At 37.1% G+C, this 24068-nt stretch overlaps 8 protein-coding genes across 8 annotated transcripts; all 8 read right to left on the bottom strand.

Annotated features, from left to right (window-relative positions):
- Positions 1 to 663: 663 nt before the first annotated feature.
- On the bottom strand, positions 664 to 2349 carry LOC132800175 (lignin-forming anionic peroxidase-like). Its single transcript, XM_060813200.1, has 2 exons — positions 2308 to 2349; positions 664 to 1404 (listed from the first exon to the last, which is right to left on the bottom strand). The coding sequence occupies exons 1-2, from the start codon at positions 2347 to 2349 to the stop codon at positions 844 to 846; spliced, it is 603 nt and encodes a 200-aa protein (XP_060669183.1). The 3' UTR covers positions 664 to 843.
- Positions 2350 to 2895: 546 nt separating this feature from the next.
- Positions 2896 to 4581, bottom strand: LOC132800174 (lignin-forming anionic peroxidase-like). Its single transcript, XM_060813199.1, has 2 exons — positions 4540 to 4581; positions 2896 to 3636 (listed from the first exon to the last, which is right to left on the bottom strand). Exons 1-2 carry the CDS (start codon positions 4579 to 4581, stop codon positions 3076 to 3078), a joined length of 603 nt encoding a protein of 200 aa, XP_060669182.1. The 3' UTR covers positions 2896 to 3075.
- A 546-nt stretch (positions 4582 to 5127) lies between these two features.
- LOC132800173 (lignin-forming anionic peroxidase-like) lies at positions 5128 to 6813 on the bottom strand. Its single transcript, XM_060813198.1, has 2 exons — positions 6772 to 6813; positions 5128 to 5868 (listed from the first exon to the last, which is right to left on the bottom strand). The coding sequence occupies exons 1-2, from the start codon at positions 6811 to 6813 to the stop codon at positions 5308 to 5310; spliced, it is 603 nt and encodes a 200-aa protein (XP_060669181.1). The 3' UTR covers positions 5128 to 5307.
- A 546-nt stretch (positions 6814 to 7359) lies between these two features.
- On the bottom strand, positions 7360 to 7950 carry LOC132800112 (lignin-forming anionic peroxidase-like). The gene has a single exon (XM_060813078.1). The coding sequence runs from the start codon at positions 7948 to 7950 to the stop codon at positions 7540 to 7542; it is 411 nt and encodes a 136-aa protein (XP_060669061.1). The 3' UTR covers positions 7360 to 7539.
- Positions 7951 to 9591: 1641 nt separating this feature from the next.
- Positions 9592 to 10182, bottom strand: LOC132800111 (lignin-forming anionic peroxidase-like). Its single transcript, XM_060813077.1, has one exon. The coding sequence runs from the start codon at positions 10180 to 10182 to the stop codon at positions 9772 to 9774; it is 411 nt and encodes a 136-aa protein (XP_060669060.1). The 3' UTR covers positions 9592 to 9771.
- A 1641-nt stretch (positions 10183 to 11823) lies between these two features.
- On the bottom strand, positions 11824 to 16371 carry LOC107405832 (lignin-forming anionic peroxidase). The gene is made up of 3 exons (XM_048463326.2): positions 16087 to 16371; positions 15745 to 15936; positions 11824 to 12564 (listed from the first exon to the last, which is right to left on the bottom strand). The coding sequence occupies exons 1-3, from the start codon at positions 16297 to 16299 to the stop codon at positions 12004 to 12006; spliced, it is 966 nt and encodes a 321-aa protein (XP_048319283.1). The 5' UTR covers positions 16300 to 16371; the 3' UTR covers positions 11824 to 12003.
- Positions 16372 to 21018: 4647 nt separating this feature from the next.
- LOC125418504 (protein FAR1-RELATED SEQUENCE 9-like) lies at positions 21019 to 22028 on the bottom strand. Its single transcript, XM_048462070.2, has 3 exons — positions 21292 to 22028; positions 21131 to 21204; positions 21019 to 21044 (listed from the first exon to the last, which is right to left on the bottom strand). The coding sequence occupies exons 1-3, from the start codon at positions 22026 to 22028 to the stop codon at positions 21019 to 21021; spliced, it is 837 nt and encodes a 278-aa protein (XP_048318027.2).
- Positions 22029 to 22568: 540 nt separating this feature from the next.
- Positions 22569 to 23492, bottom strand: LOC107404030 (protein FAR1-RELATED SEQUENCE 5-like). Its single transcript, XM_048462069.1, has one exon. It carries the CDS (start codon positions 23490 to 23492, stop codon positions 22569 to 22571), a length of 924 nt encoding a protein of 307 aa, XP_048318026.1.
- Positions 23493 to 24068: the final 576 nt, after the last annotated feature.

Below are 24068 nucleotides of genomic sequence, written 5' to 3'. Positions count from 1 at the left end.
GGAAGGAATTCTGGACGGGTCCTGACATCAGGGCTTGTCTAGGGTTCCGGTGAGAAATTTTGGACGGGTCCTGACATGTTCCATGTCAAGGTCATAGAGCATCAAGTAGTAGTTCATATATAGAATTTGGTGCCGGTTGTGGACTTCAAGGAGGAAATGCCACTGCTTTATCCTGTAGCTGTTAACAATGAAGCATTGTATGAGCTTGTAAAGAAAGTTGGAGAGAGTCTTACTTGGGGAAGCCAATATGCAACTTGTTCTAGTATCAATGGTATCAGAGGGTTTTGGCTTTTTTCTCACAAAAGATTTCTCCTACAGTTTTTGTATTGGGGTTTAAAGAATGAGTGTGTAAAAGCATATCAACCATTGCACTCTTTCCTTACTTCTTGGTTAATGAAGAATCTCTTCCAATCGAAGCAGATTAACTGTATTACTTGCTATTGGTAAGTCTTAAAAGTACGCCAAAGACTTTATATTATACTACAATATATATTTTTATAATAATTCTTCTTTTCATAAGAACATTAGAAACGAGCCAAGTGTTAAGCTTGCATTGCTTCGTTTTGTGTATGTGCTTGTAAATTGAAATGAGGTCAGAAAATTTAGGTTTAGATATCACTGACAAGATGTACATATTTTTTTTTTTTTTTTGTTTTTCCTATCTTTGTTTGAAAAACTTGAAATAAAGTAATACATTAAAATTGATCTCATAATTGTTTACAATTGATGGAAGTGAAAATTAAAAATTATAGACAATCCTGGTGTCTATTTATTGTTCTTTTTAACAAACAAATGCTTAATAAGATATAAATGAAATAATATTTCCTGGCAGAGGCTAGAATTTTAGTTAACAGCGCTGCAAATCCTTCTTATCTGTCCAGCAGAACCAGTGAGAGGCTCAATATCTCCCATTTTAACCATGGCAGATGCAAAGTCAGACAGAAATTTTGAAGGGTTGCTACTGTACTCTGAAACAATGCTGTCCGTTGATCCTCCGCTGAAGAGAACTTGATCAGATTCAAGAAGACCCTTCTTCTGAATCAAGTTCTTGAAGTAATTATTGTCAAATTGATTCGGTGTCACCAAATCAAGCGGAGCCAAATTGGAATTACCATCGCCTTGGTTAGCAGGGCAACCGCGTCTTCGAGTGCTGGCAAAACCAGCATCAATGTCACTGGCATTGTTGTAAATTCTGTCACGGAATGTGACACATTGAGCTTGTCCAATTGTATGTGATCCTAACAAGGCAACCATGTCTCTTGCATTGAGGCCTTTGTCAGCAAATCTAGATATAAGTCTATCAACACCATCTCTGAAGCTAGGAAGATCACTGTTAGCCTTGTCCGGATTTGCTGTAGTTGAATCTCTTCTTCCAAGCTTCACTGTCCATAATGGACCTCCCACCTACATGTAACACCCCGTCCCGAACCATGTCGGAAATTTTCGCACGTTGACCGAGGTTGACTGGGCGTCAGGTGTAGGTGTAATTGCAAATAATGGTTTAAACCCCAAAGGTGTTCAAAATTTATTTATTATAATTTATTATATTTTTATTATATATGTGGGGTATGTATTTATTTAATTGTTGTTGTTAAATTATTTAATCCCTTAGTTTTTGGGAGGTATACACATTGGGTTTTGCGAAAAGGTTTTAAAAAGGGAACATTTCAAACGGAGCGATTGGTGAGAGTTTTGAGGGAAATCATTATTTTCCAAAGGTTAATTGTTGGTATTTGTTCCACTCCTTAATTGTTATTATTTTATTATTATTATCAAAAGGTGTTCAGTAGTTCGGGTTAGTCACGGAGATGATTAGCATCTCACACTCTTAAATTCCGTTCCCTTAGGTGCAAGTGGTGGTAGACGTTCTTCCGGAGCGAACCAAGTTTTCCGCTGCTGTTGTGTTTCGAGAAGTTTCTTTGTACTCTTTCATCTCAGTGTATTATTTCTTTTCCGCCTTGTTGTATTTCTGTTGTTTAGCACTTCTTAAAGCTCTGTATACTATTGGGATACTTCTGTTTTATTTATGCACTGGACTGTTGTTGCTTTGAGAAGTGTTGGAATTTGTGGACTCAGTTGTAGTTTGTGGGAGGAATAAGGGGATGTTTTTAGAAGTGTGTTTTCAGTGCAGGTAATTTGTGGTAAGTAAATCCCTTAGGGGAGGCTCTGTCGGATTTTCCTTTGGAGGGTCCGGTAGGGTTTCCCTGGGATCAGGGCTGTCTAGGGTTCCGGGGAAGGAATTCTGGACGGGTCCTGACATCAGGGCTTGTCTAGGGTTCCGGTGAGAAATTTTGGACGGGTCCTGACATGTTCCATGTCAAGGTCATAGAGCATCAAGTAGTAGTTCATATATAGAATTTGGTGCCGGTTGTGGACTTCAAGGAGGAAATGCCACTGCTTTATCCTGTAGCTGTTAACAATGAAGCATTGTATGAGCTTGTAAAGAAAGTTGGAGAGAGTCTTACTTGGGGAAGCCAATATGCAACTTGTTCTAGTATCAATGGTATCAGAGGGTTTTGGCTTTTTTCTCACAAAAGATTTCTCCTACAGTTTTTGTATTGGGGTTTAAAGAATGAGTGTGTAAAAGCATATCAACCATTGCACTCTTTCCTTACTTCTTGGTTAATGAAGAATCTCTTCCAATCGAAGCAGATTAACTGTATTACTTGCTATTGGTAAGTCTTAAAAGTACGCCAAAGACTTTATATTATACTACAATATATATTTTTATAATAATTCTTCTTTTCATAAGAACATTAGAAACGAGCCAAGTGTTAAGCTTGCATTGCTTCGTTTTGTGTATGTGCTTGTAAATTGAAATGAGGTCAGAAAATTTAGGTTTAGATATCACTGACAAGATGTACATATTTTTTTTTTTTTTTTGTTTTTCCTATCTTTGTTTGAAAAACTTGAAATAAAGTAATACATTAAAATTGATCTCATAATTGTTTACAATTGATGGAAGTGAAAATTAAAAATTATAGACAATCCTGGTGTCTATTTATTGTTCTTTTTAACAAACAAATGCTTAATAAGATATAAATGAAATAATATTTCCTGGCAGAGGCTAGAATTTTAGTTAACAGCGCTGCAAATCCTTCTTATCTGTCCAGCAGAACCAGTGAGAGGCTCAATATCTCCCATTTTAACCATGGCAGATGCAAAGTCAGACAGAAATTTTGAAGGGTTGCTACTGTACTCTGAAACAATGCTGTCCGTTGATCCTCCGCTGAAGAGAACTTGATCAGATTCAAGAAGACCCTTCTTCTGAATCAAGTTCTTGAAGTAATTATTGTCAAATTGATTCGGTGTCACCAAATCAAGCGGAGCCAAATTGGAATTACCATCGCCTTGGTTAGCAGGGCAACCGCGTCTTCGAGTGCTGGCAAAACCAGCATCAATGTCACTGGCATTGTTGTAAATTCTGTCACGGAATGTGACACATTGAGCTTGTCCAATTGTATGTGATCCTAACAAGGCAACCATGTCTCTTGCATTGAGGCCTTTGTCAGCAAATCTAGATATAAGTCTATCAACACCATCTCTGAAGCTAGGAAGATCACTGTTAGCCTTGTCCGGATTTGCTGTAGTTGAATCTCTTCTTCCAAGCTTCACTATCCATAATGGACCTCCCACCTACATGTAACACCCCGTCCCGAACCATGTCGGAAATTTTCGCACGTTGACCGAGGTTGACTGGGCGTCAGGTGTAGGTGTAATTGTAAATAATGGTTTAAACCCCAAAGGTGTTCAAAATTTATTTATTATAATTTATTATATTTTTATTATATATGTGGGGTATGTATTTATTTAATTGTTGTTGTTAAATTATTTAATCCCTTAGTTTTTGGGAGGTATACACATTGGGTTTTGCGAAAAGGTTTTAAAAAGGGAACATTTCAAACGGAGCGATTGGTGAGAGTTTTGAGGGAAATTATTATTTTCCAAAGGTTAATTGTTGGTATTTGTTCCACTCCTTAATTGTTATTATTTTATTATTATTATCAAAAGGTGTTCAGTAGTTCGGGTTAGTCACGGAGATGATTAGCATCTCACACTCTTAAATTCCGTTCCCTTAGGTGCAAGTGGTGGTAGACGTTCTTCCGGAGCGAACCAAGTTTTCCGCTGCTGTTGTGTTTCGAGAAGTTTCTTTGTACTCTTTCATCTCAGTGTATTATTTCTTTTCCGCCTTGTTGTATTTCTGTTGTTTAGCACTTCTTAAAGCTCTGTATACTATTGGGATACTTCTGTTTTATTTATGCACTGGACTGTTGTTGCTTTGAGAAGTGTTGGAATTTGTGGACTCAGTTGTAGTTTGTGGGAGGAATAAGGGGATGTTTTTAGAAGTGTGTTTTCAGTGCAGGTAATTTGTGGTAAGTAAATCCCTTAGGGGAGGCTCTGTCGGATTTTCCTTTGGAGGGTCCGGTAGGGTTTCCCTGGGATCAGGGCTGTCTAGGGTTCCGGGGAAGGAATTCTGGACGGGTCCTGACATCAGGGCTTGTCTAGGGTTCCGGTGAGAAATTTTGGACGGGTCCTGACATGTTCCATGTCAAGGTCATAGAGCATCAAGTAGTAGTTCATATATAGAATTTGGTGCCGGTTGTGGACTTCAAGGAGGAAATGCCACTGCTTTATCCTGTAGCTGTTAACAATGAAGCATTGTATGAGCTTGTAAAGAAAGTTGGAGAGAGTCTTACTTGGGGAAGCCAATATGCAACTTGTTCTAGTATCAATGGTATCAGAGGGTTTTGGCTTTTTTCTCACAAAAGATTTCTCCTACAGTTTTTGTATTGGGGTTTAAAGAATGAGTGTGTAAAAGCATATCAACCATTGCACTCTTTCCTTACTTCTTGGTTAATGAAGAATCTCTTCCAATCGAAGCAGATTAACTGTATTACTTGCTATTGGTAAGTCTTAAAAGTACGCCAAAGACTTTATATTATACTACAATATATATTTTTATAATAATTCTTCTTTTCATAAGAACATTAGAAACGAGCCAAGTGTTAAGCTTGCATTGCTTCGTTTTGTGTATGTGCTTGTAAATTGAAATGAGGTCAGAAAATTTAGGTTTAGATATCACTGACAAGATGTACATATTTTTTTTTTTTTTTTGTTTTTCCTATCTTTGTTTGAAAAACTTGAAATAAAGTAATACATTAAAATTGATCTCATAATTGTTTACAATTGATGGAAGTGAAAATTAAAAATTATAGACAATCCTGGTGTCTATTTATTGTTCTTTTTAACAAACAAATGCTTAATAAGATATAAATGAAATAATATTTCCTGGCAGAGGCTAGAATTTTAGTTAACAGCGCTGCAAATCCTTCTTATCTGTCCAGCAGAACCAGTGAGAGGCTCAATATCTCCCATTTTAACCATGGCAGATGCAAAGTCAGACAGAAATTTTGAAGGGTTGCTACTGTACTCTGAAACAATGCTGTCCGTTGATCCTCCGCTGAAGAGAACTTGATCAGATTCAAGAAGACCCTTCTTCTGAATCAAGTTCTTGAAGTAATTATTGTCAAATTGATTCGGTGTCACCAAATCAAGCGGAGCCAAATTGGAATTACCATCGCCTTGGTTAGCAGGGCAACCGCGTCTTCGAGTGCTGGCAAAACCAGCATCAATGTCACTGGCATTGTTGTAAATTCTGTCACGGAATGTGACACATTGAGCTTGTCCAATTGTATGTGATCCTAACAAGGCAACCATGTCTCTTGCATTGAGGCCTTTGTCAGCAAATCTAGATATAAGTCTATCAACACCATCTCTGAAGCTAGGAAGATCACTGTTAGCCTTGTCCGGATTTGCTGTAGTTGAATCTCTTCTTCCAAGCTTCACTGTCCATAATGGACCTCCCACCTACATGTAACACCCCGTCCCGAACCATGTCGGAAATTTTCGCACGTTGACCGAGGTTGACTGGGCGTCAGGTGTAGGTGTAATTGCAAATAATGGTTTAAACCCCAAAGGTGTTCAAAATTTATTTATTATAATTTATTATATTTTTATTATATATGTGGGGTATGTATTTATTTAATTGTTGTTGTTAAATTATTTAATCCCTTGGTTTTTGGGAGGTATACACATTGGGTTTTGCGAAAAGGTTTTAAAAAGGGAACATTTCAAACGGAGCGATTGGTGAGAGTTTTGAGGGAAATCATTATTTTCCAAAGGTTAATTGTTGGTATTTGTTCCACTCCTTAATTGTTATTATTTTATTATTATTATCAAAAGGTGTTCAGTAGTTCGGGTTAGTCACGGAGATGATTAGCATCTCACACTCTTAAATTCCGTTCCCTTAGGTGCAAGTGGTGGTAGACGTTCTTCCGGAGCGAACCAAGTTTTCCGCTGCTGTTGTGTTTCGAGAAGTTTCTTTGTACTCTTTCATCTCAGTGTATTATTTCTTTTCCGCCTTGTTGTATTTCTGTTGTTTAGCACTTCTTAAAGCTCTGTATACTATTGGGATACTTCTGTTTTATTTATGCACTGGACTGTTGTTGCTTTGAGAAGTGTTGGAATTTGTGGACTCAGTTGTAGTTTGTGGGAGGAATAAGGGGATGTTTTTAGAAGTGTGTTTTCAGTGCAGGTAATTTGTGGTAAGTAAATCCCTTAGGGGAGGCTCTGTCGGATTTTCCTTTGGAGGGTCCGGTAGGGTTTCCCTGGGATCAGGGCTGTCTAGGGTTCCGGGGAAGGAATTCTGGACGGGTCCTGACATCAGGGCTTGTCTAGGGTTCCGGTGAGAAATTTTGGACGGGTCCTGACATGTTCCATGTCAAGGTCATAGAGCATCAAGTAGTAGTTCATATATAGAATTTGGTGCCGGTTGTGGACTTCAAGGAGGAAATGCCACTGCTTTATCCTGTAGCTGTTAACAATGAAGCATTGTATGAGCTTGTAAAGAAAGTTGGAGAGAGTCTTACTTGGGGAAGCCAATATGCAACTTGTTCTAGTATCAATGGTATCAGAGGGTTTTGGCTTTTTTCTCACAAAAGATTTCTCCTACAGTTTTTGTATTGGGGTTTAAAGAATGAGTGTGTAAAAGCATATCAACCATTGCACTCTTTCCTTACTTCTTGGTTAATGAAGAATCTCTTCCAATCGAAGCAGATTAACTGTATTACTTGCTATTGGTAAGTCTTAAAAGTACGCCAAAGACTTTATATTATACTACAATATATATTTTTATAATAATTCTTCTTTTCATAAGAACATTAGAAACGAGCCAAGTGTTAAGCTTGCATTGCTTCGTTTTGTGTATGTGCTTGTAAATTGAAATGAGGTCAGAAAATTTAGGTTTAGATATCACTGACAAGATGTACATATTTTTTTTTTTTTTTTGTTTTTCCTATCTTTGTTTGAAAAACTTGAAATAAAGTAATACATTAAAATTGATCTCATAATTGTTTACAATTGATGGAAGTGAAAATTAAAAATTATAGACAATCCTGGTGTCTATTTATTGTTCTTTTTAACAAACAAATGCTTAATAAGATATAAATGAAATAATATTTCCTGGCAGAGGCTAGAATTTTAGTTAACAGCGCTGCAAATCCTTCTTATCTGTCCAGCAGAACCAGTGAGAGGCTCAATATCTCCCATTTTAACCATGGCAGATGCAAAGTCAGACAGAAATTTTGAAGGGTTGCTACTGTACTCTGAAACAATGCTGTCCGTTGATCCTCCGCTGAAGAGAACTTGATCAGATTCAAGAAGACCCTTCTTCTGAATCAAGTTCTTGAAGTAATTATTGTCCAATTGATTCGGTGTCACCAAATCAAGCGGAGCCAAATTGGAATTACCATCGCCTTGGTTAGCAGGGCAACCGCGTCTTCGAGTGCTGGCAAAACCAGCATCAATGTCACTGGCATTGTTGTAAATTCTGTCACGGAATGTGACACATTGAGCTTGTCCAATTGTATGTGATCCTAACAAGGCAACCATGTCTCTTGCATTGAGGCCTTTGTCAGCAAATCTAGATATAAGTCTATCAACACCATCTCTGAAGCTAGGAAGATCACTGTTAGCCTTGTCCGGATTTGCTGTAGTTGAATCTCTTCTTCCAAGCTTCACTGTCCATAATGGACCTCCCACCTACATGTAACACCCCGTCCCGAACCATGTCGGAAATTTTCGCACGTTGACCGAGGTTGACTGGGCGTCAGGTGTAGGTGTAATTGCAAATAATGGTTTAAACCCCAAAGGTGTTCAAAATTTATTTATTATAATTTATTATATTTTTATTATATATGTGGGGTATGTATTTATTTAATTGTTGTTGTTAAATTATTTAATCCCTTGGTTTTTGGGAGGTATACACATTGGGTTTTGCGAAAAGGTTTTAAAAAGGGAACATTTCAAACGGAGCGATTGGTGAGAGTTTTGAGGGAAATCATTATTTTCCAAAGGTTAATTGTTGGTATTTGTTCCACTCCTTAATTGTTATTATTTTATTATTATTATCAAAAGGTGTTCAGTAGTTCGGGTTACTCACGGAGATGATTAGCATCTCACACTCTTAAATTCCGTTCCCTTAGGTGCAAGTGGTGGTAGACGTTCTTCCGGAGCGAACCAAGTTTTCCGCTGCTGTTGTGTTTCGAGAAGTTTCTTTGTACTCTTTCATCTCAGTGTATTATTTCTTTTCCGCCTTGTTGTATTTCTGTTGTTTAGCACTTCTTAAAGCTCTGTATACTATTGGGATACTTCTGTTTTATTTATGCACTGGACTGTTGTTGCTTTGAGAAGTGTTGGAATTTGTGGACTCAGTTGTAGTTTGTGGGAGGAATAAGGGGATGTTTTTAGAAGTGTGTTTTCAGTGCAGGTAATTTGTGGTAAGTAAATCCCTTAGGGGAGGCTCTGTCGGATTTTCCTTTGGAGGGTCCGGTAGGGTTTCCCTGGGATCAGGGCTGTCTAGGGTTCCGGGGAAGGAATTCTGGACGGGTCCTGACATCAGGGCTTGTCTAGGGTTCCGGTGAGAAATTTTGGACGGGTCCTGACATGTTCCATGTCAAGGTCATAGAGCATCAAGTAGTAGTTCATATATAGAATTTGGTGCCGGTTGTGGACTTCAAGGAGGAAATGCCACTGCTTTATCCTGTAGCTGTTAACAATGAAGCATTGTATGAGCTTGTAAAGAAAGTTGGAGAGAGTCTTACTTGGGGAAGCCAATATGCAACTTGTTCTAGTATCAATGGTATCAGAGGGTTTTGGCTTTTTTCTCACAAAAGATTTCTCCTACAGTTTTTGTATTGGGGTTTAAAGAATGAGTGTGTAAAAGCATATCAACCATTGCACTCTTTCCTTACTTCTTGGTTAATGAAGAATCTCTTCCAATCGAAGCAGATTAACTGTATTACTTGCTATTGGTAAGTCTTAAAAGTACGCCAAAGACTTTATATTATACTACAATATATATTTTTATAATAATTCTTCTTTTCATAAGAACATTAGAAACGAGCCAAGTGTTAAGCTTGCATTGCTTCGTTTTGTGTATGTGCTTGTAAATTGAAATGAGGTCAGAAAATTTAGGTTTAGATATCACTGACAAGATGTACATATTTTTTTTTTTTTTTTGTTTTTCCTATCTTTGTTTGAAAAACTTGAAATAAAGTAATACATTAAAATTGATCTCATAATTGTTTACAATTGATGGAAGTGAAAATTAAAAATTATAGACAATCCTGGTGTCTATTTATTGTTCTTTTTAACAAACAAATGCTTAATAAGATATAAATGAAATAATATTTCCTGGCAGAGGCTAGAATTTTAGTTAACAGCGCTGCAAATCCTTCTTATCTGTCCAGCAGAACCAGTGAGAGGCTCAATATCTCCCATTTTAACCATGGCAGATGCAAAGTCAGACAGAAATTTTGAAGGGTTGCTACTGTACTCTGAAACAATGCTGTCCGTTGATCCTCCGCTGAAGAGAACTTGATCAGATTCAAGAAGACCCTTCTTCTGAATCAAGTTCTTGAAGTAATTATTGTCCAATTGATTCGGTGTCACCAAATCAAGCGGAGCCAAATTGGAATTACCATCGCCTTGGTTAGCAGGGCAACCGCGTCTTCGAGTGCTGGCAAAACCAGCATCAATGTCACTGGCATTGTTGTAAATTCTGTCACGGAATGTGACACATTGAGCTTGTCCAATTGTATGTGATCCTAACAAGGCAACCATGTCTCTTGCATTGAGGCCTTTGTCAGCAAATCTAGATATAAGTCTATCAACACCATCTCTGAAGCTAGGAAGATCACTGTTAGCCTTGTCCGGATTTGCTGTAGTTGAATCTCTTCTTCCAAGCTTCACTGTCCATAATGGACCTCCCACCTACATGTAACACCCCGTCCCGAACCATGTCGGAAATTTTCGCACGTTGACCGAGGTTGACTGGGCGTCAGGTGTAGGTGTAATTGCAAATAATGGTTTAAACCCCAAAGGTGTTCAAAATTTATTTATTATAATTTATTATATTTTTATTATATATGTGGGGTATGTATTTATTTAATTGTTGTTGTTAAATTATTTAATCCCTTGGTTTTTGGGAGGTATACACATTGGGTTTTGCGAAAAGGTTTTAAAAAGGGAACATTTCAAACGGAGCGATTGGTGAGAGTTTTGAGGGAAATCATTATTTTCCAAAGGTTAATTGTTGGTATTTGTTCCACTCCTTAATTGTTATTATTTTATTATTATTATCAAAAGGTGTTCAGTAGTTCGGGTTACTCACGGAGATGATTAGCATCTCACACTCTTAAATTCCGTTCCCTTAGGTGCAAGTGGTGGTAGACGTTCTTCCGGAGCGAACCAAGTTTTCCGCTGCTGTTGTGTTTCGAGAAGTTTCTTTGTACTCTTTCATCTCAGTGTATTATTTCTTTTCCGCCTTGTTGTATTTCTGTTGTTTAGCACTTCTTAAAGCTCTGTATACTATTGGGATACTTCTGTTTTATTTATGCACTGGACTGTTGTTGCTTTGAGAAGTGTTGGAATTTGTGGACTCAGTTGTAGTTTGTGGGAGGAATAAGGGGATGTTTTTAGAAGTGTGTTTTCAGTGCAGGTAATTTGTGGTAAGTAAATCCCTTAGGGGAGGCTCTGTCGGATTTTCCTTTGGAGGGTCCGGTAGGGTTTCCCTGGGATCAGGGCTGTCTAGGGTTCCGGGGAAGGAATTCTGGACGGGTCCTGACATCAGGGCTTGTCTAGGGTTCCGGTGAGAAATTTTGGACGGGTCCTGACATGTTCCATGTCAAGGTCATAGAGCATCAAGTAGTAGTTCATATATAGAATTTGGTGCCGGTTGTGGACTTCAAGGAGGAAATGCCACTGCTTTATCCTGTAGCTGTTAACAATGAAGCATTGTATGAGCTTGTAAAGAAAGTTGGAGAGAGTCTTACTTGGGGAAGCCAATATGCAACTTGTTCTAGTATCAATGGTATCAGAGGGTTTTGGCTTTTTTCTCACAAAAGATTTCTCCTACAGTTTTTGTATTGGGGTTTAAAGAATGAGTGTGTAAAAGCATATCAACCATTGCACTCTTTCCTTACTTCTTGGTTAATGAAGAATCTCTTCCAATCGAAGCAGATTAACTGTATTACTTGCTATTGGTAAGTCTTAAACGTACGCCAAAGACTTTATATTATACTACAATATATATTTTTATAATAATTCTTCTTTTCATAAGAACATTAGAAACGAGCCAAGTGTTAAGCTTGCATTGCTTCGTTTTGTGTATGTGCTTGTAAATTGAAATGAGGTCAGAAAATTTAGGTTTAGATATCACTGACAAGATGTACATATTTTTTTTTTTTTTTTGTTTTTCCTATCTTTGTTTGAAAAACTTGAAATAAAGTAATACATTAAAATTGATCTCATAATTGTTTACAATTGATGGAAGTGAAAATTAAAAATTATAGACAATCCTGGTGTCTATTTATTGTTCTTTTTAACAAACAAATGCTTAATAAGATATAAATGAAATAATATTTCCTGGCAGAGGCTAGAATTTTAGTTAACAGCGCTGCAAATCCTTCTTATCTGTCCAGCAGAACCAGTGAGAGGCTCAATATCTCCCATTTTAACCATGGCAGATGCAAAGTCAGACAGAAATTTTGAAGGGTTGCTACTGTACTCTGAAACAATGCTGTCCGTTGATCCTCCGCTGAAGAGAACTTGATCAGATTCAAGAAGACCCTTCTTCTGAATCAAGTTCTTGAAGTAATTATTGTCCAATTGATTCGGTGTCACCAAATCAAGCGGAGCCAAATTGGAATTACCATCGCCTTGGTTAGCAGGGCAACCGCGTCTTCGAGTGCTGGCAAAACCAGCATCAATGTCACTGGCATTGTTGTAAATTCTGTCACGGAATGTGACACATTGAGCTTGTCCAATTGTATGTGATCCTAACAAGGCAACCATGTCTCTTGCATTGAGGCCTTTGTCAGCAAATCTAGATATAAGTCTATCAACACCATCTCTGAAGCTAGGAAGATCACTGTTAGCCTTGTCCGGATTTGCTGTAGTTGAATCTCTTCTTCCAAGCTTCACTGTCCATAATGGACCTCCCACCTACATGTAACACCCCGTCCCGAACCATGTCGGAAATTTTCGCACGTTGACCGAGGTTGACTGTTGACCGTTGACCGAAAAGGGTCAAAAGTTGACTTTTTGATCCGGTTGGAATTCTAGGTTGACTGAGGTACCGTTACGAAGTACACGTTGGCACGAGTTCGTAGACTGGTAGCACGTTGAAAACGGAGCTACGGTTTGAAAGTTTTGAGTAAAACAAGTTGAGGTCCAAACTGTCCAAGGGGTGCCGAGGTTGACTTTTTATTCATGTAAGGTTGAGCGTTGACTCATGCCTGAAGTGCTCGTCGATACGAGTCTGTAGACTAGCGGCACGTTCGATTTGGACATGTTGTTTGAAAGTTATGGACCTGTAAAGTTTTTCAAATACTGTATTATTTTAATATTATTTTTACACGCATAACGATGTGCCACGTGTGACTTAATGAAGGTGGCCATGTGTCACCATGGTGAAATGCCACATGTCAACCATGTGAAAAATCAAATTATTTTTATTATTATTTTAAATAATAATATTTTTTATTTAATTATTATTATTTTTCCTTTTTCCTTTTTCTTTTTTCTTTTCCTTTTTCTTTTCTTTTTCTTTTTCTTTTTCTTTTCCTTCCCCACGTGGGAAAACACCATTCTTTCTTTTTTCTTTTTCTTTTCTTTTTTCCTTTCCCTTTCCTTTCTTCTTCCCCGAGCCCGAGAGACCAAAAACACGCAGCAAGCTTTTTCTCCATTTCTCTCTCCTTTGACTCTCTACGTCTCCCTGTTTGACCGGTGTTTCGCCGGATTTCAGTCGCCGGAATGCTACACGCGCCGGCCACCGGTGTAGCCCGCCATCTCAAGACCTCGGCCACCAAATTTCCCGGTCAGCCGCCGCCGGACGCGCCCAGATCGGGCCGGCGAAGTCACGGCGGCGAGGAGAAATTTTTCCGGCGATTCTCGCCGTTTCCGACCAACCCAGCCCATCCCATACCTCTATCCCACTATTTTCGACCCCTCTGAGTCCATTTCCGGGGTTAGATTGCCCAAAATCCCCACCGTTTGAAAGATCCCTCAATATCAACACCGGCCGAGACTTCCCGACCAAATTCCGGCCACCTCCGGCGGAATTGGGGTCGATGGAGACCGGATTGGTGATCCTCGTTCCACGAGCTTCGATTCGGTATATCATTCGACCATTTTGGTTAAAGTTTGTGTTTAAGCCCCCGAGTACCGGGTATTATTTACCCGATTAAAATATTAATTTATTTGACTGTCTGTGAATTTTGTTCTAGGAGCACCGGTGAGTCGTAGAATTGATGCCGTGGTGGATCATGGGTTAATTGCGTGCTCCAGGTGAGTGATCCACCTTTAAAAATATTTTTGGGGTAATTAATTGTATTTATGTGGTATTAATTTGATATCTGTAAATTGTGCTCATGTGGTGTATTTTAAATATAATCGGGAAAAATATTATTTTATATATATATTTACCATTGGTAATAAATGGAAATTTTGGGATCATTAAGAAATTCTCGATTATTATTTTATGGTGATTTAATTATGAATTATATTGTTGTTTAATTTATTATGCATGAGCAAAGTGAATTTTGGTGGTATTTGTACGTGGTTTTAAATTTGATTTTCCGGGCATAATTGGGTTAAATATTTTACGAAAATATTTGGTTATATTTTATAAATTATGCCCGCGGTATTTTTATGGTTGTATCTCGTATTTCGAGGAAGTTGTGATTTGTTGGTTATCACTGTTTCGTACCGGGTTATTGGATAAAATATGTGGGATGGTGTTTTGTGAAATTTTGGTATACTTCCCACGGTGGTTTTTGGAAAAACGGTACGGTTGGTTACTTATGTTTATTTTTAAACGTACTCATACAGTATTGGTGTTCTGGTGTATGGTGTATGGACACGTGGTAGCACGCGGTTATTATATGGTTTAGCGTGCGGTTTTTACTTCACCCGTGAGTTGCCATTGGACCGTGGGCAGGCAAGGTTATTGTTGCGCACAGCCGCCCCCCTCCTTGGCCGGGTGATGGTTTTTTTTTAACAGTTGGTACTGTCGGGACGCCGAAGTGACCGCTGCAGGTTTCTCTCTTTAACCCCCCGCCAGTCGGTGCTCAGGACGCTGGGTATCGGAGGGCATCACTGGTATATGGTGTGGTGCGTCGGTGTAAATTGCAATTAAAGTTTAAAACCCCAAAGGTGTTCAAAAAATTATTTATTATATTTGGGGTATTTATTTGTTTATTTGTTGTTTATTAATTTGTTTGGTTCCTTGGTTTTTGGGAAGTACGTACAAGGGTTTTGTGAAAATGTTTTAAAAGGGGAACATTTCAAACAGAGTGAATAGTGAGGGTTTTGAGAGAAATTATTACTTCAAATATTTATTTATTTATTTATTTAATTGTTCGGTATTGCTTAATTAAATTCCTTTATTTTTATATTATTATTATTAAAGGTGTATAGTAGTTAGGGTCACTCACTGAGATGATTAGCATCTCACACTCTTAAATTCCGTTCCCCTAGGTCCAGGTTGGAGACGTTGATTTGTCCGAGGCGAGCCCGACGTCTCAGTTCGTTGCCGAAGGTTCAAGCAGTTTTTCTTCCCTTTTTCCTCTCTATCTTGTATTACATTCTTATCTGTTAATTTTATAAATTCCACAGTTAATTGTATAATGCTCTGTATACTGTATTGGACGTGTTGTTGTTTTTATGCACTGGGTTGCTGCTGTTGTTTTATTTTGAAGTGCTGAAATTTGTGGAAACAATTTGTAGTTTGTGGGAGGAATAAGGGGATGTTTATAGAAGTGTGTTTTCAGTGCAGGTAATTTGTGGTAAGTAAATCCCTTAGGGGAGGCTCTGTCGGATTTTCCGTTGGAGGGTCCGGTAGGGTTTCCCTGGGATCAGGGCTGTCTAGGGTTCCGGGGAAGGAATTCTGGACGGGTCCTGACATACATATATAATCAGAGCCATTAATATGTATGTAAATATGTCAACATATATTTAGATATAATTAATCTACTATATATACATGAAGTTCAATTTCTCAAAAACTATTTTGTAACTTATAATAAGAGACATGGTGATGTGGCGGTGCTAAAGATTGTAACATCTTCGATGAGGTGAATGGTTCCATATATATATATATATACATATGAAATATATACTCACAGCAACAGATGCATCTCTTGCGGCGATTGAAAGGATATCAGCACAAGATATAACACCAGGGCATATTTTCTCGACCTCCAATTTTGCAGCATCAATCACTTGGTGGCCTCTTGCTGAATTCCTATTGGGTCCTGCTTCCATTTCACTTCTAATAGTAGAAGTTCCATTAAGCAAAATTGATGCATCACAACCCTGCAAAAACCAATAATATGTATAATTCCAAAATTACATTATTTGTACAAAAAATAAAAAAGTATATATATGTATGTGTATTAAGTACATATATATATATATATATATATATATATATATATATATATATATATATATATATAAATATACCTGAACAAAGCAGTCATGAAAATGAAGGCGGATGAGAGAAGCTGCCATTCGACGTTCTCGGGAAATTGCAGCTCTAATGGAATTTCGGATAGTAGCGAGGGCATTTGGACATGTAGATTCATAGAAGGAAGAGGATAGTTGGGCTTTGCATGTTGTGCTGAAAAGAAGTAGAAGGAACAAAGCAGCGGGGACAAATATTGCACGGGAGGCCATTATTTAGATGTTTGTTTCTTTGGAAAATTTTGCTTTGGATGGGAAAGGAAAAACAATGAGATGGTAAGGAAAAAGATAGGGATAGATATGTTTGGAGAAAGATTAGCGTTCCAGTGGTCATATTTATAGTTCAGTAATGCAAAGTAGAAACAAGAAAGGCTTTGACAAATTCTATTATATTATTTTGCTGACCGTTGAATTATTATTTATTTTGAAAATTCAGATTGAATTGTAGAGAGTATAATTGTAAGTCAAAAGAAGATATTATTATTATAATACAAAAGATAAAGTTTGAGTTTGTCGACTTTGACAATTATAGCGAATAAAGACAAAGTGTATATATATATATATATATATACAGAGAGGCTAGCATGAGGACCGATCGCATGGGTTATATGCGGACCAAAAACGTGAGTAAATAAAGACCATTGGATTTTCATATCTGGAGTCAACGGTCCAGATGGAATTGCAACTCTCACGTGAGAATTTTGGCAAAATCTCCCCTTCCCGCTCACAGGAGCTCGCATTCCCCCTTGCATCAGCTGGAACCACCTTTACCAAAATTCCTCTTCTCCTCTGCTTCCACCCCCTTCCCGCTCGCATCTCCCCATTCGGAACCAGCCCAACCAGCCACCGACCTGATTATTTCAAAAATCTCAAACCGTTAGTGCCTTGCCGTTGGAGTGTGGGTTCTTTGCCATTCCTTCCTTCCTCTCTTTCATTTTGATTTTTCTATACCTCTGTTTGTGTTTTTATGTTTTATATATAGATATATATATATATATATATTTTATTCTGGTTCAGTTCTGTTCTTTTAAAAAAAATAATAATAATGTTTCTCTTTTTGTTTCATTGCTTTTAAAGTGTTTTTATTTTTTATTTTTTTTGGGTAATCACTTAATGTATATAGTTATTCTTATTTACTTAGGCTTCTAGAAATCGTAATGTAATAAACTTTTTTGAATTATTTTGTTTATTCTATGGATCTCATTGTTTATTGGGAGCAAATATTCAAGAAATTGCTTTCTTTTTTAAGATTGTGGCTCCAATATCTAGAGTTGAGAAGCTTGTTAGATTTCTGTGGATGATGTACTGAGGGAGACGAGCGGTTGTTAGTAGCGGAGTATATGCCTAATGATACTCTCTCCAAGCATCTCTTTCACTGTATGTTTCTTTGGTCTTTATGGAAATAACCACTGTTGATTTTTGCGGACCCTCTAATTTCATACCATTTTAATGAATTATTTTATTTATGTATTTATTTTTATTTATTCTAGCGGTTAAACCATAAGTTGGTCTTAATCAAGGATAGTTAGTGACAACGAATCTACTAATAGAGAGATTCAAAATTAAAAATTCATATATAATAAAAGACGCTCTTAATCTTAAACTACAAGTTACTCAATAGTGAAACCAGTAGTACTGGATTTTACTTATTCAAGTTTCTATGATATTGTTCCTTTGAGATGTTTTGTCCTTTAAATATATTAACTCTATGGACTGTGTTTTTTTCTTTTTTTTAATGTATTATTTCCTATCCTTTTTACAATATTTTTATAAATTAATCAAACCCAGTCAAAACATTTTTTATTTGATTTTCTTTGCTATCAATAATATATGGCTGAATGATAGTCTTTTGTGATTGCCTTATCAGTTTCAATGCTCCCAACCTCTCCCGTTTGGATGTGGGGGAGTTACTGCATATCCTCCAAGCATTGACACAACATCTGCCATGTTTGGTCTATCTGCTGCGACTTCTTGCACACACAAGAGAGCAACTTGGGCATGCAGTATAAATTCATCTGTTGAATTACATGTTTCTGCTTTTGCCTTATATTTAGTGGTTGTTGCTGCTGTCGAGCTTGCTGTGTTGCTGCTGGTGCTCCTGTATTGCTGCTGGTGCTGCTGAGCTTGCTGTGTTGCTGCCGAGCTTGTTGTTACTGCTGCCGAGCTTGCTGTGTTGCTGCTGGTGCTGTTGCTGGTGCTGCCGAGCGTGCTGTGTTGCTGTTAGTGCTATTACCGAGCTACTGCATTGCTGCCGAGCTTGTTTTTGCTGTCGCCGAGCTTGCTGTGTTGCTGCTAGTGCTGTTGCCGAGCTACTGTGTTGCTGCCGAGCTACTGTTCACGTGCACTGCTCACCTGTCTTTAAATATCTTTTTTTTTTTTTTTGATTTTTTTTGGCTAAAATATCTGCATATAAACATCAATCTCCAGCTTGTATTGCTGCCGAGCTACCTTGCTTCCGAGCTACTGTTCACGTGCACTGTTCACCTGTGTTGTTTAAATATCTTTTTTTATTTTTATTTTTTTTGGCTAAAATATCTGCATATAAACATCAATCTCCAGCTTGTATTACTGCCGAGATACTGTTTACGTGCACTGTTCATCTGTGTTGCTTAAATATCTTTTTTTTTTCTGATTTTTTTTTTGGCTAAAATATCTGCGTATAAACATCAATCTCCAGCTTGTATTGCTGCCGAGCTACCTTGCTTCCGAGCTACTGTTCACATGCACTGTTCACCTGTGTTTAAATATCTTTTTTTTTTTTTGATTTTTTTGGGCTAAAATATCTGCATATCCAACTTGTATTGTTGCCGAGCTACCTTGCTTCTCAGCTACTGTTCACGTGCACTGTTCACCTGTGTTGTTTAAATATCTTTTTTTTTTTTCATTTTTTTTTGGCTAAAATATCTGCATATAAACATCAATCTCCAGCTTGAATTGCTGCCGAGCTACTGTTCACGTGCACTGTTCATCTGTGTTGTTTAAATATCTTTTTTTTTTTTTTTGATTTTTTTTGGCTAAAATATCTGCGTATAAACATCAATCTCCAGCTTGTATTGCTGCCGAGCTACCCTGCTTCTGAGCTACTGTTCATGGCACTGTTCACCTGTGTTTAAATATCTTTTTTTTTTTTTGATTTTTTTGGGCTAAAATATCTGCATATAAACATCAATCTCCAACTTGTATTGCTGCCGAGCTACCTGCTTCTGAGCTACTGTTCATGGCACTGTTCACCTGTGTTGTTTAAATATCTTTTTTTTTTTTTTTTTTTGGCTAAAATATCTGTATATAAACATCAATCTCCAGCTTGTATTGCTGCCGAGATACTGTTCATGTGCACTGTTCATCTGTGTTGTTTAAATATCTTTTTTTTTTTTTTGGCTAAAATATCTGCATATAAACATCAATCTCCAGCTTGTATTGCTGCCGAGCTACCTTGCTTCCGAGCTACTGTTTACATGTACTGTTTATGTGCACTGTTCATCTATATTAAACATCTTTTTTTTTTAGATTTTTTTTAAATTTTTTTTGGCTAAAATACCTGTGTGTAAACATCAATCTCCAGCTTGAGTTGCTGCCGAGCTATGTTGCTGTCGAGCTACTGTTTATGTGTACTGTTTACGTGCACTGTTCACCTATGTTTAAACATCCTTTTTTTTTTTTTAGATTTATTTTTATTGCTTTTGGGGTTCAAATACCTATGTATAAACATCAATCTCCAGCTTGTATTGCTGCCGAGCTATGTTGCTGCCGAGATACTGTTCACGCGCACTGTTCACGTGCACTGTTCATATGTGTTTAAACATCTTTTTTTTTTTTTTAGATTTTTTTATTTTTTTATTTTGCTAAAATACCTGTGTATAAACATCAATCTCCAGCTTCTCTTTCCTGCTAATTGAAGTAAACCACATTGGTAAATAAACAGCAAACTAGACTAAAAGCAAACTAGCATACATTTCGTCAAATAATCAAACAAGACTTCATGTTTCCAATACATGGCAATTTAAGAAGTCTATAATCATAACTCAACTCTCTTTTAGTAACTAAGCTGATAGTTATTGCAATATGACAAAAAAAGACAAAAAAATGTAAGAAAAAGAAGAATGTTTAAATGCAGGTAAACAGTTTACGTGAACAGTACACGTGAACAGTAATCACGAAGCTTGTTTTCTTAAGTTTCTTGCTTTCTTAAGTTTTCTGTACTAGTTTGTACTATGACTTTTTTATCCTAGTTAACAAATATACCAACCAATGACAGAATCCCATGAAAAATAATCTACTTTTCTACAAAACCAACGAACAAAATATCAGCTTTTTGTTCTATGCAGAATTTACCACAACATTGAGCATCCTATTCCTTAGAGCACTTTCCTTTTTCGTTTCGATTATTAATGTCCCATAGGATATTTCTATGTGCTTCATCTAGCTTAGGACTTTTTAGATCTTTTTTTGAGATGCCAATCTATCCATTGACAAACACACCTAAGTAGAGGCCAGAAAATTCCTAATAAGCATAAATCCAATAAACAGGCATAGAAAAAACATGAGAAAGATGAAATAAACAGCCCAATAAGTCTTCTAACAAATAAACTAAGGTGGTGAAGTACAATGTGGCATTTTAGAAGTAAATCAATAACATGACAGATTAGAATATTGAAGTAGAGCAAAATGGCAGTGGTATGTGGAAGAAGATAATCTGTTGCAAAAATGGCTCCTCTTCTCTTCATTTATCATGATGTATAGAAATTAAACGTTCCAAACATAAAGAGTAGCGCGTGAATATACGGCAAAACCAGTATACATTCAATCCAATAATCAAAACACATCTCTATTTTATATAGTCAGCTGATAGTGCTTGCTATAAGATAGAAAATCCCAGACAAGCACACCAAAATAAAAAAAACAACTTCTTCTCCCAAATTGTTTCAAGATAGGTCATCCTTTCATTTTCTCATGCAGACCTGCCAAAGTCCAGCACGTCCTTAGATTAGCAGCATGTTAGTTCAATAAAATATCGAAGACCATACGATACCACTTAGTTTCATACCTGTGGAAGAAAAACTATCAGCTTTAGAATCATATTCCGAGGCGTGCTGAGGACTTTCCTCATTTTGTGAGGACCTATATAGATGAGCAGCATGGTTTGTATAAAGTATAATCATACAAATTGCATAAGAATAATAAATAGTAAATGTATTATTTTCTTACAGATTGTTGAGGAGTGGACAGTTTCTTTTGTCGTGCGATTGCCCAATTTTTCCACATCCATTGCAACGTCGACCTCTATACTTTGCGGCATTTGTTACCTTCTCCTTTCCCCTTTTTAATCTTTGTCCGCATCCCTTTGCCCTCACAGCAGATGGGTCTTTCAAAGCCTCATAGTCATGAGTAGTGCTACCTTTTTCAGAAATGCCTCCACTTTTCGTGTTGCTAACTATGGATTCAATCTTGCCTAGCAAACTTTGAAGACCATCATTCACAATTACACTTGCCTCTTCATATATTATGGCTTTATCAATGACTTCCGAAGCAAGTTGGAATAGTTTAGCTCGCCAGGTCAACATTGAACTACGCTGTCCACCTATCTCAACACCTTGCTTATCGGCTATTATTTGACATTTTGCACCTCTAGTCCACCTTTTCATTATATATTGATTTGGCAAAGGAATGTTACCAAATAGTCTCAAGAATGCCAAGATATGTCTACAGGGAAGTCCTTCACTCTCAAACTTCTTACATGTACAAGATGCAAAGTCCAATTCTTTATCATAAGCAATTTCCCGCACTCTACGAACACGTTCTTTTGGACTACTCTCGACCACATACATTTTGTGTATAGCATTTTCACGAACAAATTGTGGCATTATTACTAAGCTATTCCACAACTCATCTTGAAACTTAAGAAAAATCTTACGTGTGTAAATCTCAGCCATTTGCTTTTCCATTTCCAATGGCAATTTCAAAACAAGCTTCTCATTAATATCAACGTGATCAGCCCCTAATTCTTCGTGACGTTGTTGTGCAAGCGCCCTATTAAATCGAAGTATGAAATCCATCAATAAGTTTCTCTTCGAAACATATTTCTTGAAAAATGCATGGGAGCTTTCCGCACATTGGCTACTTGACATTCCAGCTGAGAATACATGGTTAACATATGCAGGCACCCATCTTGAAAGTAGCTCAAATATTGATTTTAACCAATCATTGTTATCTAGGCTTGCCTTCTCGATGGTAGTCACCCATTTTCTTTCAAACTCTTCAGGGCATTCTGATTCCCAAATGCATTGGTGGAAGTCCTTATAAAAATCTCTATAGGTGATCGCATTTAAATACGTAGATAACTTCTCAAGTATGTGCCAACTACAATACCTATGAAATGTATTCGGTAAGCTCTGAACTATAGCCTTTGTCATTGCAGGATCTTGATCGGTAATGATCATTTTTGGGTTGTTCGTCGGCATGCTATCCTTTAATAGCTCAAACAACTAAACAAATGATTCCGTTTTTTCATCACTTAAAAAGGCACATGCAAAAAGCACCGTTTGACCATGATTGTTCACCCCCACCAAGGGTGCAAATATCATACCATATTGATTAGTGTTGTAAGTTGTATCAAATACAACTACATCACCAAAACATCCATAAGCTCTTCTAGACACCGAATCAGCCCAAAAACAACGCTTCAATTTACCATCATCATCTACATCTATTTTAAAAAAGAAGCAAGGATCTTTTTCTTGCTCGGTTAGGAAATATTCCTTTAAAAGTTCTGCATCTTGTCCTCTTAATTCATTCCGCACCTTAGCTTCATGGTTATATATATCCTTCTTTGTACACCCAATATTCTCTATACCTCCAGCTTCAAATTCAAGAATGCTTATTTGTTGGTGAGTTGGCACATTTGCTGCTGAAAACTGCAAAGTTAGTGACTTCTTGGCTTCAGACACACTACGATGTGATCTCAATAAATGCACTCTTCGAGGGGTTGATAATGGATGACTATGTTCTTCAACAAATACAGTGATAACAAATTTCCCTGTTTTTGACCTAACCACGGCAAGTTTAGCTTTACAATTTTCTCTTGTCATCCCCCGACACCTTTTTCTCTCACCGTCCTTTATAGAAGATACTCCTTCCTTAAAACACACAAATTCTTTCCTGACAACTTCTTTCACACCTTTACATCTCTTAGTCGAACTGCTACGAACACTAAACCCCGCCTCTTTTGCATATTTAATGTAGAACTCATGTGCCCCATCTATCGATTCAAACTCTTGTCCAACCTTTGGTTTGCAGTTTTCGGCCACTTGGGGAATGTAAACGTCATCCACGGATTTTGAATGTGACAGCAAGGATATGTCTTCAACTCGTCTACAATCTGAATTTCCTTCCAACTGTTCTACACTCATGTTTCCAATCTGAATTTGCTTCCAACTATTCTACACTCAAACCAGCTTCCTATTGATCAATTTGTAACCTGGTAGATCGCAAAGCAAAACCATCATGAGAGGTGGTAATATCTTTTATTTTAAGAAAGTTTAGTTTCTAAATAGAAGAGAAAAATATTGCAAAAATAAAGGCACTTCAGCCAAAATCTGCCGAGTTTGCATTATGGTTGCTGATCCAGCACACTCTATAACGAAAGAAACAAATATGCGTGCATCAACAGAAAAAATAAATAAATAAATAAATCTGAATCAAGGGGTTCAAAAAGGTTAATAGTACATATAAAAATGAAAAATATAAGTTGCAAAACAATGCAATAATTACATCTTTGCTAGATAAAGGGAAACAAAAATATTGATACATAACTCTTTAATCAATGAGAGGTTAACAAATCTACGCAAAGGCTATTAAAAGAATAAAAATAAAAAGCAATGATATCAATTTAATCTATTAACTCTATGTTTCATGCATATTAAAGGGATTATAATTATTTAAAGTTCTTATTCAAGGATATATATACATATGTCTTTATGTGTGTG

This window comes from Ziziphus jujuba, chromosome 12, assembly GCF_031755915.1.
Source record: "Ziziphus jujuba cultivar Dongzao chromosome 12, ASM3175591v1".
NCBI classification, from domain to species: Eukaryota; Viridiplantae; Streptophyta; class Magnoliopsida; order Rosales; family Rhamnaceae; genus Ziziphus; species Ziziphus jujuba.
This window is presented reverse-complemented; position numbering and strand designations above follow the sequence as displayed.